Genomic DNA, 12,122 nt, shown 5'->3' on the forward strand with positions numbered 1-12,122 from the left:
GGGTCATGTCCCATTGTGTCCATTGAGGCTCTTCAAGTGAAGCTATCCATGGAGCCAGAAACCCCTAGGCCTAAACATCAGTCTTAGGGATGACACAGCTATGACTGCCCTTTTTGCTGCCCTATGACTCATTGGAGCTCCTCAGCCCAAGCAGAGCCATGGAAGTTTATTTTTCCATGTCCTTGAATGGTACAACCTCCCTGGCTACTCCCCTGAGCCTCCTTCAAGTCTCTGTCTAAAATAGCCCTATGGAAACGCCCCCACCCCCTATGTCTGTCCTATTTTCTCCACCAGTTCCAGGAACCTGGGTGGGGACAGGCATGAAGGGTCTGCTCACTGGCCATCACTTTGATTTCTCTGGTCCTGTGGATGGTGGGGTAGGTGGGAAGTGGCCAAGGCAGGGTCCTGGAGACCCCGGGCTGCAAGGGGACCCAGGATACTACCTTCAGCTGCCCACAGGTTGGCCCAAGTTGCCTCCTGCCAAGTGAAAAATGTCTTCCCAGGACGCGAGTACCACTGGCTTTTAACTATAATATCAGGATAATTAAGCTTTTCTGTGAGCACAGTTTGCTGCTGATGCAGCTGCCTGGAGCCCTGGCATTTATTGAGCGCAAAGTAATAATTTATTGTCCTTTGTACGCTCAAAAGCCATCTTCATTATCAGCCCAAGACGGAGCTGCTACAAGGGCACACGGGTCTCACCAGCTGCCTCACTCGAGGATGTCTTCCTAGGTCACCCTTGGCGCCCTCAGGTACCAGGATGGGGTGGAGTGAGGTGGAGAGGGGGTTGCTCTCTCATAGAGATTCAGGTGGGAACCCTACCTCCTTGGCAGGCTGCTAATAGGGGAGAGGGTGGCAGGCTTGTCTGGGCGTGGGCAGCGCGGAAGGGAGGGGGCCGTGTGCCCACATTAGCAGGGTAGTTCTTCCCCAGAGCTGGCGGCGGCGCGGGAGCCTGTGCTCCCGCCGCCGGGTCCTCTGCGCCTTTGCTTGAGACTTTACGGTAAACCGCTCCTCCCGCGCCCCCGCCCCCAGCCCCGCGCGGCGATCCCCGGCGCCGACGCCAGGCGCTGGCCGTGGTGCTGATTCTGTCAGGCGCTGGCGGCGGCGGTGGCGGCGGCCCCGCTCCTTCTACCCGGCAAGACCCCGCTCTGTCCCCCGCGCCTACGCCCCGCCGAGCCCCCAGCTTCCCCACCGTAGCTCCGACCCGGGGCGCGGCCGTAACCAGCACCATGCCCTCGGTAGCCCTGCTGCTCCTTCCCTCGCTGCTGGCGCTCCTGGCTCACGGTAAGGGACCCCGGCGTCCGGTGGCAGGACAGGGGCGGGGGCGGGTTCCCGAGGGTGGGAAGAGAGGACCGTACCGCCGCCCAGCTCCGCGCATCTGGCTGCCCAGCGCAAGCACCGCGCTCCGCCGGCTGCGCTGGCCCCCGCGCCGGCCGAGCCGGGCGGGGCACGGGCTCCACCGGCGGGAAGCTGCCGCGGCTCCCGCCATTCGCGCCCGGCCAAGACCTCGCCTTTAATCATCTCCCCGGATCTAATGGGATTTCTCTGCTGCAATTCATCACGCCACCCCCTCCCCGCACACACTCACGCGCTCACCCGCGCGCTACCTCGCCGCTCTCCAGGCGTCTAGCAGCGCCGGGGCGCGTGCAGGAAGGGGGAGAGGGCAAGGGGCGGTGAGTCCCGCTGGTCCTGCCGGCCGCCCGCGGTCCCGCCTCCCCTGCTGCCCGCCAAACTTCGCTCGACTTTGCTGCCCGTTCCGGGGCACCTTACGTCCTCACTGCGGAGGGACGGAGCCGGATGGCGGCCGGACCCCGGGTTGGGACGTCTTTCACCTCCCTCCACCTTGGCGCTGCCGCGCTGGAGTCGGAATCTAGAGTACAATTCCAGGGAGAAACTCGGGGGGCCCGGGGCCCCATATTCGGCTACTCGCTCTGACCTGGGGTCCCGGGCTAGAGACTCTGCCCTCCTCGAAGTCCTTTCTTGCACTCTCCCCCTTGCACACTCCCAGAGGTCTTCCTCCCAGGCCTGCGGTCCTGCTTAGCCCCCGCCCACCCCATGGCCGCAGACTCGTCGCGGAAGGACCGGCACCCCACCCTGCTGTCCCCGGTCCTCCGCTCGCAGTCTGGTCCCCAACTTCATTGGTCCCGGGTGGGAAGGTTGGCCGTGGAGTGAGCAGCAAGGGAGTGTTGGGGAGAAGATGAGAGCTCTGTGCCTAGGGGAAGGAAGGTTTTCAAGTCCCGAGGAGACCTGCCACCCTGCTTAAACAAACATTCATCAAAGCTACGGACGTCCAGGTCTTCCACTGCAGCCGGTTGGCTGGTGGGGTCGCCAGGACCTTGCTTGGAGTTGGGACCCACCGTCCCTCAAAGTATATGGTTCGTAGCCTCTGATATGGAGTGGGGAGAAGGTGGCAGGTTTTAACCTCGTTGCCTCTTTCCAGACCACGTCGGAGGTCAGGGCAGCCGAGCCGGGACCAGGCTGGGCCCCTGGACGCCAGTTTTCTGCTCTCTGCGTCCCCAGCGACGCGGAAGCTGCTCTCTGAGACTCTGGCTTGGGTCACACGGGGTCTGGCGTCCTTGCCCCGCCCCCTGGCTGCCCACGCCTGGCCCTCCCTTGGCGCCGGGAACTAAGAACCTAGTGTTCATGTTGGGGGGGGGGGGGGAGGAGGAGGGAGTCCTGAAAACCCCACCCTGCCAGGGGCAGTGAGAGGAGGGGAGAAGCCTGCATCCTGGCCCGGCCATCCGAGGATGTCCTGGGAGTTGGGAACCTGTCTTGGTTGGTGTCTGGACACATCTTGCTCTGGACATCTCCCCTGGGGCTTAGTGCCTTTGTCTGAAGCTTGGTGTGTGGGTGTGTGGGTCTGAGTGTGAACGTGTGAATCAGGGCCCGGTGTGTCAGAAATGGCGGGCCCATGAATGTCTGCACCTCAGGAGGTCTGGACGTTGGGTGAGGGTTCAGCAGTGAGTGGGTGTGAGGAGTGTGTGAGGCCGCTAGTGTTTGGTGCTGCCTCTGCCAGAGAGCTCCCTGCAGGGCTGGAGTGAGACTGCGGGTCTCCAGGAGGATGGCTGGTGTGGCTGAGAGTTGGGGGATCCCACTGAGGGTATGGGTGCAAGTGTTGGGAGGAATCTGTCCACTCTGTGGCCGCAAGTCTGTGTGCCCCTGGCCAGGGTCCTTTCCTGACCCACCTGGACCTCTCCAATGCCCGTGGGGCCATCTGCCCAAGGAGTATGCGGGGTAAGAGTCACCTGCTGGGGAAGACTTTATTTTCGCTCTCCCAGGAAGGAGGGGGAACAGCCCTGCAGGGCCGGGCCTGAGGAAAGAGGACCCGAAACAGGGCAAGCCCTGTCGTATCCCTCTATCTCAATGGGGCTTCGAGGTTCTGGTTGTTGGGCACTGAGTTGTCTCATTGAGAAGCAGTGTATTCGGCCATCTCAGAGTTCCTTGGGGGATGCGGGGGGGGGGGGGGGGGGTCTGTAGCCATAAGAAGGCAGGCCTGGAGCAGTAAAGGCCTCGGGCTGTGAGACTTCGCAAGCCAGGTGGCAGCAGGTGGCGGCAGCACCAAACCTTGTGGCCTGGAGACTGACCCCCCAGGGCGTTGCTCACACATAGGTTGAGGGACACAGCTCTAGTCAGGCCCTGAGAGATGCAGCTGGGAACAGCCCAGGAGCAGCCAAAGGCCCTGGAGGTCAGAGGCTGAGGAAGTGGGGTTCAGGGAAGGGTGAGATCTTGATGGCCTGGCTCAACCCCTATCCCCCCAACCCCCACAGCTGCGGGGTTGGGAGCAGGTACAGCGAGAGTGGCCTCTGGCTTGAGGGGCGCTGTGGGCCACTGTGATCTTCCTGACCAAAGGTGGGTGCCCCAGCGATCCCGATACTGTGGGGGAGGAAGGCAGTTCGGGAGGGGTGGCTTGTGCCTGGGCCTGCTGTGTCAGTTTAATGATTTTTAATGAGCAATTACCTTTAGTCATTCTCCTAATTTCTGAATATCAATAAAGTTAATTAAACTCTGCGTGTGTGAATGTGGCCTGGGGAGATTGCAAAGGTGGAAATGGCACAGACTGGGGGTAGGGTTGGGTCTCCAGGGACAGAGGCTGCCTCCCTGGCTGTGTGACCTTGGACCCAATGCTTCCCATCTCTAAACTCTGATGGAGTGTGTGGTAGGAAGAGGGAGGGAAGGGGACCGATTCTCTCTCTGCCAAGAACTAGGGGATGGTGTCTGGGAGGCAAGGTTTGGAGGAGGAAGCAGGGAAGGAGGAGGGCTTGGCCTCCAGGAGCCCCAGTCCTGAAAGGGTTAACAAACAGGGCTGCCTTAACCTAAAATGGTAATTGCTGCTTCCCGCAGACTCTGTGGTAGGCGCAGGATTCTAACTGTACCTTCCAGAGTCTGGGGGCTGCAGCGATGCCCAAGCCAGGCCCTGCCCCCTGCCCCCCAAGCCTGGCACTTCGGGGTCAGGAAGTGGCTGCTGGGGATAAGGCCCCATGGGAGGAAGTCTAGATTTCACTCAGAGCCCCAGAGGTAGAATTGGTAGACAAGAGGCTCCCCTAGGCTTCCTAGGAGACTAGAGGACCCGGAGATTGCCATGGACTGGAGGGGAAGTCTGGGTTGGCTTCTTGCCCCTCATGGGTCTAAGCTCATCAGACTTGGCAGGCTTGGCGGCGGTCCCAGCCTCCTCAGCAGGGTGGCAGCTTAAAATGCCTTGGGGACAATAATGGGGAGTGAGGCGACACAGGGGCAGGGCTTAATTAGAAACTGGGCTTAATTAGAGCTTTTGCACCCCTCCCACCCTGGCTGCCTGAATGGTAGGAGGAATTCAGAAAGTCTGCTTCATTAGTCCCTCCCTCTACCCAGACACAGTGTCCAAGCCCTCCAGCCTGCCCCCACCCTCCTTGTCCCCATCCCTCCTAGCCCATTCTGGCCCCGTTTGCTGGCTGGTCTCAGCTCAGGGATGTTGCGCCCCCGCCTGGGCAGAAGTGTCAGAGCCGGGTACCCGCCCCCCCAAACAAGAAAGAAGATGTGAAAAAGGGCCTGTAGGTAGGGGTTACTTTAGTGAAGGAACCTCTCAGCCCGGATGGTTAAGAGCCCAGGCCCCCTGTGTGGCCTCAGGCATGCCTCTGAGTCTCCACTCTCAATGTAAAGTTGCACCAAACTGATGGTTGCAAAGCCTAGGAGCATATCCGGGCCTCCAAGGGCTTGCCAAGTCATGGAGATTTCTGGGTCCCCAGCCTACTGGCCTGCTCTCAGGGAGAAAGAGCCAAGATCTATAACTAAGAGCCTGGGGAGTAGGGAGAGACAATGCTGCTAGCCATGGTCGGCTCTCAGGGAGGTAGGGGAAAGGCGCTAGGAGGTCTTCAAGGCCCCTTCCAGACTCATTCCAGCAGGAAGCACCAGGTCCAGGAAGTCCACTCACCCAGCCAGACCAATCAATTCCCCAAACTATCCATGTTCTCAACAGCTGCTGGGCTCTTCCCATTCCTTCTGCCTGAAATTCTTTTCTCCTCCTGGGCCACTCTGACTCACTCCATCTCATGCTTTGGGTCTTGCCTTAGTTAGCACCTCATACAATTCTTCGGGACTTAGTATTTACAGAGCATCTACGATGATATGGTTTCTCAGGGGAAGCCTCACCTGAACTCCAGCCTGGGCCTGGGGACTCTTTTGGCCTCCCACCATCCCCTGGTTTCCCTCACCAAGGTACCCATCTTGTTGGGTCACGAGTACCTGGCTGCTTGATGTCTCTCTCCGGGAGCAAGACCGAACTCAGAAAGGAAGCAACCGAGTCTGTTTTGCTCAGCCCCACTATCTTGGGGCAATTCCAGAATTCCTATTTGGAAGAAACTTAGGGTCAGAAAGGAGAGGTGGGTGCTTGGCAGCTGAGACTGCTTTGCGTAGCAAGCACACTATTTTTACATAGATTGTATGTTAGGATTTTTTCCTTTTCCTAACAGTTGGCCAATTACCCCAACTGTAAATTATAGCCTTTACTGAGTTTTTTCCTTCCACAAATTATGCTGTCACGTCGTCAGCCTGAGGTGGCTTGGGGGTGGGATGCTGATGGCCATCCTGAGTGGGCTAAAGCCTCTCTCCAGCCACCCCTTCATGCCACTGCTGCTTGTGTCCCCGGTGGCACAGTGCCTAGCACATGACAGACATGAAATACATGTTGAATAAATTCATGAGAGTTGCACAGTAGACAGGGAGAGTGTGAAGCCCAGAGCCCAGTCTTCTTGACTCCCTCCCTCAGCACCTACCTACCTCCTCTGCTGGCTGACAAGGGTGCCCCGTATGAAATTAAGGACTGAAGTAAGGTAGGGGTCACCACATGTCATCTGGCTTCTCACCATAGCGTCTCAGCCATCTCAGCTTCAGACATCCTCACGAAGCTCAGAGGGGCCAACAGGAAACCTTGGGAGCAGCTCCGAGCCCAGCATGTCCTTGAATGGAAAAGTGGGGGCCTTGGAGTCACCCAAGACCACAATAATTCATATCCACGAAGCTTTCACATCTCCTGAAAGAACGATCCCTGGAGTACATCCACCCACAATTTATTCGTTCATTTCATAATTATGTATTGAGGTGGGAGGCCTGGCCCCGAAACTTCAGGCCCAGCCTTTCACATACTTTTTCTATTTAATACGAGAGACTAGTTATTCCCACTTTACAGATGGGAAAACTGAGTTTCAGAGAGGTTAAGTCAGTGACCCTGGACTTCACAGCCAATAAATAGCAGGGCTACTCCAAAGTGCCTACCTATTTTGCAAAACCTGGATGTAGCCAGCATTGTGTCCACTCCCCCAGCCTGAGGCCAAGCTTTAGTACAGGCCCATGGGAACCAGGAGACTATCGCTGTCACCACCATCATCATGACAACAACAACAATAATAATAGCAACAACAATAACAGCAAACATTTCTTAGGCACATTTCTTAGTACAGGCCAGGCACTGTACTAAGTGCTTTATATACCTTAGCTCATTTAGTCCTCATACCATCTCGAGATAGAAGCTACTATCTGCATTTTATAGGCCAAGTTCAAGTCCATGTTGTCAGACCCACAAATGGCCCCTAACTTTCTCCTTGCACATTTCTGATAATGACGGTAGCTTATCTTCTTGATGTCTACCCTCAGTCCTTGCTGCTGTAGATTAGGGACATTTTATCTTGCTCGGTTCTTAGTGGCAAGGAATAAAAGATACTTGGAGACCAGGATAGAGCCTGAGGCTGGGAGTCAAGTGAGTCTTGAAGTCTTGGCCCAGAGGTCAGTGACATTGAGTGACTCATTCTTCCACCCTTTGGGGGCCTTCGTGGATGAGAAGATGTGTGGTTCCTGTCTTGGCCTCTGGGCTGCCCCTCCCTACCCCATCGGCCCCTGCCAAGGCCCAGCACAACCCCCTCCCAGGTCCAGCCCCCACCCACCCACCCGGCCCCAGGACAGAAAAGCCCAAACTTGCTTGAAGCTCAGCTCCTAGACGGAGCTGGGTGCCAGCTTCCCTCCACCTGCCCACCTGCCACCCAGCTGCCAGCCCTGGGAGGGGAGATCGATGCTGCAGCCGCCAGCAGTGTTGTTGGCCATTGATTGTTGAGATTTCTCGGCGGGCTCTGGAGCAAACAAACCTGCCGCTTCTCCAACAACAATCCGGGTTTCCAGCTGCAGAGTCTGCAGCCTTGCTGGCAGGCAGACTGGCGGGAAGGGGAGGGGGTGGGAGGTCCTGGCTGAGCCCAGCAGGGACAAGGGACTCTGCCAGGAGATGAGAAGAAACTGAGTGGTCATGGGAAATGGAGCAATGGAGAGACTGGGTGAAAATGCTAGGTGATCCTAGACCCCGTGCGTAACTTGTTTGGGCCAACCTCTCCATTTTTGCTCAGCCATTTTTCCATTCCCCGAGTGCCATCCTGTGTCCCTCTGCTTGTTTCAGTTCTCCCACCCCCTCTTTTCCCGATCATCCAGCCCAGAGTGCTCTCTGTCCTCTAACACGAAATACCTCCCATTAGGAACTTAGCTTGACATCCAGCCATCCACTCTCCATTCAACAACCCTCTATTCAGCCCCTATCAGGTGCTTTGATAGGTAGGAACCCAGTTTGGAGGGGGAGTTGCCTTCTTAATAAGCCCAGCTATGGCTGCCTCCCCAGTTAGACCTGGACCATCTGATTTTAATTAAATGAGATACAAATAAGATGCCAAGCAGCACCTATGTGATCCAACTACCTGCCTTTGAAAGCGCAGGAGATTCCTAGCCAGGGACTGCTCTGGGTCAGTTTCTCTTCTGAGACAAGAAGGCTTGCACCTTTTGGTCTTTGAGGGCCCAGTAAGCATCTGGGACCCTCGGGCCAGGCCATCAGGGTGCTCTCCAGCACAACTCTTCCCATCTTTGCTGGGTCTGGGTTTCCTCTAGCCCCCAAGCATGGCAGCTGCAGGCTCCCCCCTGGCAACAAGTCGTATATGTGCTGCAGAATGCAAGCGGTGGGTCTCTCCCCTCCCCCAGTGCATTCCCCGGGTCCCAGCCAGAATCCTGACACCCTGGCATCAACCTCAGCCTCTCCCTTGGTCCCCCACTCCTCCCCTCCCCACAGGCTCCTCTCTCCACCCTCAGGATCCTCCTTCCAGCTGGTCATTGGGCTGGAAGGACAGAACTGGAAAGCCCCTGTGAAAAGTGCCTGAACCACTGAGCACCCCCTCCACACAGATGCTCATTTGCATGCTGTTTTACACCATCACCCCCCTTTGCATGCTTGCTCCTTATTAAAGGCATAGAAGCAGACCCTGCCTCTCTCCACTCCTAGACCAGATCCCTCCACCCCACCCCCCATAGCTTCTCCCTCCTTCACTCCCAGCACAGCAGCTGAGCACCAGCTCCTTTGTCCCCCAAGCAGCCACCTGCTGAGTGTCTGGCCTGGGTCCCATCAGCCAGCAGGTGCCTAGGGAGTCCCAGAGCCTGGGAGGGGGGCTATCTGGCAGTGTGGAGAGCCAACTTGTGCCTGAGGGAGGAGGGGGCATCCCCTGAGGAAGAACATGATCAGAAGAGTGCTCGTCAGGGAGCCAGGACCCCCAGGATTTAAATCCAGTACTGGCTATTTCTGGCTTGTACAAGTTGTGTCTCTTTCTTCTGCCTCAGTTTCCTCCGGGATTCATGGTGGCTGGCCCACCCCTCTCACTGAACAGCATCGAGATCAAAGGGAATCAGAGAGAGGGTGGTGATGGAAGAGACCAAAAGCCCCGCCTGAGTTAGGGGTGAGCTGGTGGTCCTTCCTCCGATAGCCAGAGGTGTCCAGCACCGGGAGGGGCTGATTTTCAGATTGTCAGTGGAGGAGCCCAGTGCTGGACTGTTGAGGCAGGGATGGGGAGCGAGCACCAGCTGGTGCTCCAGGTCTGACAGGGAAGGTGAGACTAGCAGGTGCAGAGGGATGAAGGTTGGAGTCAGGGTGCTCCTAAGAGCCTCACCCTTGCTTGCTGCTCTGACGGACACTGCCTGAGACATCATTTACATCTAGCAAGGGGATGTGTTAGTGATTTGAAACATCTGGTCCAGCAGCTGGCAAGCCCCTTCCTGTCATGAGGCCCTAATTTCTGGCTAGTTAGAGGAAATGGGGGAAAGAGAGTCACCTTCTTTTGAGGACAGAAAAGCCTCTGGCATCTCCAGGCAAAGGGGTGAAGCGGGGACAAAACAAGGCTTGTTTGAGACAGGTCATTAGTGCATTTATTTATCCAGCCTCGCCTTGTCCCCCCTCCCTCATTTCCCATTCACTTCCTGCTAAAGCCCTAGCCCTGCCCTCCTGGGTCCAGCACCTCCGTCCCAGCCCCCTCTTGGCCTGCCAGCCAGGCTAGGAAGAGGCCTGCTGCTCAGGGTGAGGGGGTGCTCCTAAGGCTCCAACCACCTGGGTGGTGCCCTGAGTCTGGTCTCTGTTGCACCTGTATCCCTGATGCTGGCTACTGGCCCTTCCCTGGGCCTCAAGCAGATGAGACTAGAGGGGACTGGGGAGGAGGACTTAGCCCTCTCAACTCAAAGCTTCCGTACACCCAACCTGGCAGGGTCCTTGGAGGTCAAAACAAGCTTGGGACAAGGGAGAAGCCTGAAGGGTTGGGGACTGCCAGCTGAGTCTATCTGGTATTTGGGAAGTCTTGGGAGGGTCTTTGAGGGTCTTGGGAAGAAAAAGCCCCAGATGTGCAGAAAGCCCTGCCTGTGTGCATCTCTACCTGGCTTGTCCATCTTTCCCTGGGTGTCCGAACGTCCCTGCGTATCTGTGCATTTCTATCCCTGCATCCTGGGACTGTGGCCCTGGGTGTAGGCACAGCAGAGCCCAGCTGAGGCTGGTGTCTCCCCGTCCCTGCAGGCCCTGCCACTCCCTTCCTCCCCAATCTTGGGCTCCACTGACCCCTCAAGGAGACTTGTAGCTGGAGCTGCTGCTGCTATTTTTAGCAGCTCTGCACCCCACCCCTCCCCCACTCAGATTTGCCGGGGAAGTGGGGAGGACAGGCGGAGCCTGGGGAACCCCACCGTCTGGAATGCTGGGTGGGCAAGGCCCTCTCCCGTCAGTCCTACGAGGCTGTGGAGGCGAGGGGTGCCTGGGCTGGTCCATAGGTGCAGGGCCCATGCCCTGGGGCATATTAGGCTCCATCCCGCCTGCCTGGGGCCTGGAGAAGGTCCCAGGCTGTCCTCTCCCCACCTCCTCCCCAAGTTCCTAAGAGCAGAGCCCAGGCCTCCAGTGACTCTTCCGCAAGCCGTTTGGAAGCAAGGCTAGCGCTCCTAGGTCTTCCCCACAGGAGCTGGAGAGTCAGAGAGGGGCTCAAAATGTCGGGAAGCTCAGTGTAAGGAGCACACCTGGGTGACGTGACCCCCCCAGGTACCTCTGGTACCGCACTGGCACTTCCCAAAGATGTTTCAGGCCCCTGCTGCATCTCAACTCTACCAAAGGCCACCAGAGCTCGTTGCCCTCTGGATTCTTGGGGCTCCCCACCACTGTCCCAGCTGCTCTGGAAACTAGCACCCGCTAGAAGGGGCTACCGTACAGCAGCCCGAAGGGCATGAACTGGAGGACCAAGCAGGAAGGCACTCCTGGTTTCCTCAGAGTGGGCACCTGCCCTCGGGGCTCCGGATGCCCTTGCTTTCTGAGGCCCTTCGCGCCTATATCTGTCCTTCTGTCTGTCTCTTGAGCTTAGCAGGACAAGGGTAGCCCCCGGTGAACTTCCAGGGCCCAGCCAGACCACTTCCTGCAGCTGTCTGATCCTAGTTCTTTCACGGTGGGATGGGAAGAATTAGTAAGACAGTATAGGTGAATAGGTCAGCAGAGCCTGGCACACCAGGGGCGCTCAAATATACCACTTCTCTCCCTGGGTACTTTTCTCACACCTCCACCCCCCAACCCCCACGTGCACATACATGCACATTTTCATACTCACCCCCATGCACATACATACTTGCACACATGCACACACGCAGACACAGCCTAGCCCTCCACGTGCTCAGCAAATACTGACCGACAGATGGAGGTGAGGAGACTGGGGTCCAGTTCCACACAGAAGGAAAGTGGTGAATCAAAAGAGCACAGTGCCCCCCCGCTGCCAGCCCCCCCGCCCCCACGTTTATCACTGTCCAAGAGACTCCCATCAACTCCTGAGCTTGGGCACCACCTATAAAGGCAGGGCTGTGCCTCTCCATCCGACCCACCCAAAGACTCAAAAAACACAAGTTTGGGGCACCTGGGTGGCTTGGTCGGTTAAGCATCTGACTTTGGCTCAGGTCATGATCTCACGGTCCGTGAGTTCGAGCCCCGCGTCGGGCTCTGTGCTGACCGCTCAGAGCCTGGAGCCCGTTTCAGATTCTGTGTCTCCCTCTCTCTCTGCCCCTCCCCCGTTCATGCTCTGTCTCTCTCTGTCTCAAAAATAAATAAACGTTAAAAATTTTTTTTTCAAAAAGACAAGTTCAAGGTCACACAGCCCATCAGTGGAGAGCTACGTTAATGCTGGAGTCAGGGTTCTGACAAGGCCTCACCAGGCTCCTCTTAGCCTTCACAGCTAAGAACAGATACTCCTGTGACTTCCTGGGCACAGAGTGCCCAGAGCCCACATCAGCATTAAGGACCAGGGCAGCCCGGAGGTCTGGGTTCAGCGCCACGCCCCCCATCCTTA

General features: G+C 57.5%; 1 protein-coding gene across 4 annotated transcripts in view; it reads left to right on the forward strand.

The window, feature by feature from the left end:
• Nucleotides 1-1,047: 1,047 nt before the first annotated feature.
• The window catches only part of SEZ6 (seizure related 6 homolog), a 46,156-nt gene continuing 35,081 nt past the window's right edge, over nt 1,048-12,122 (forward strand). For all 4 annotated transcript variants that reach the window (XM_053892754.1, XM_053892752.1, XM_053892753.1 and 1 more), the window contains exon 1: nt 1,048-1,284. In XM_053892754.1, coding sequence (XP_053748729.1) covers nt 1,230-1,284 — 55 coding nt within the window. In that variant the 5' untranslated portion in view covers nt 1,048-1,229. The remainder of the gene's footprint in view (nt 1,285-12,122) is intronic.

This window comes from Panthera pardus, unplaced genomic scaffold (genome assembly GCF_024362965.1).
Source record: "Panthera pardus isolate Hobbes unplaced genomic scaffold, ASM2436296v1 HiC_scaffold_3, whole genome shotgun sequence".
Classification (NCBI taxonomy): domain Eukaryota; kingdom Metazoa; phylum Chordata; class Mammalia; order Carnivora; family Felidae; genus Panthera; species Panthera pardus.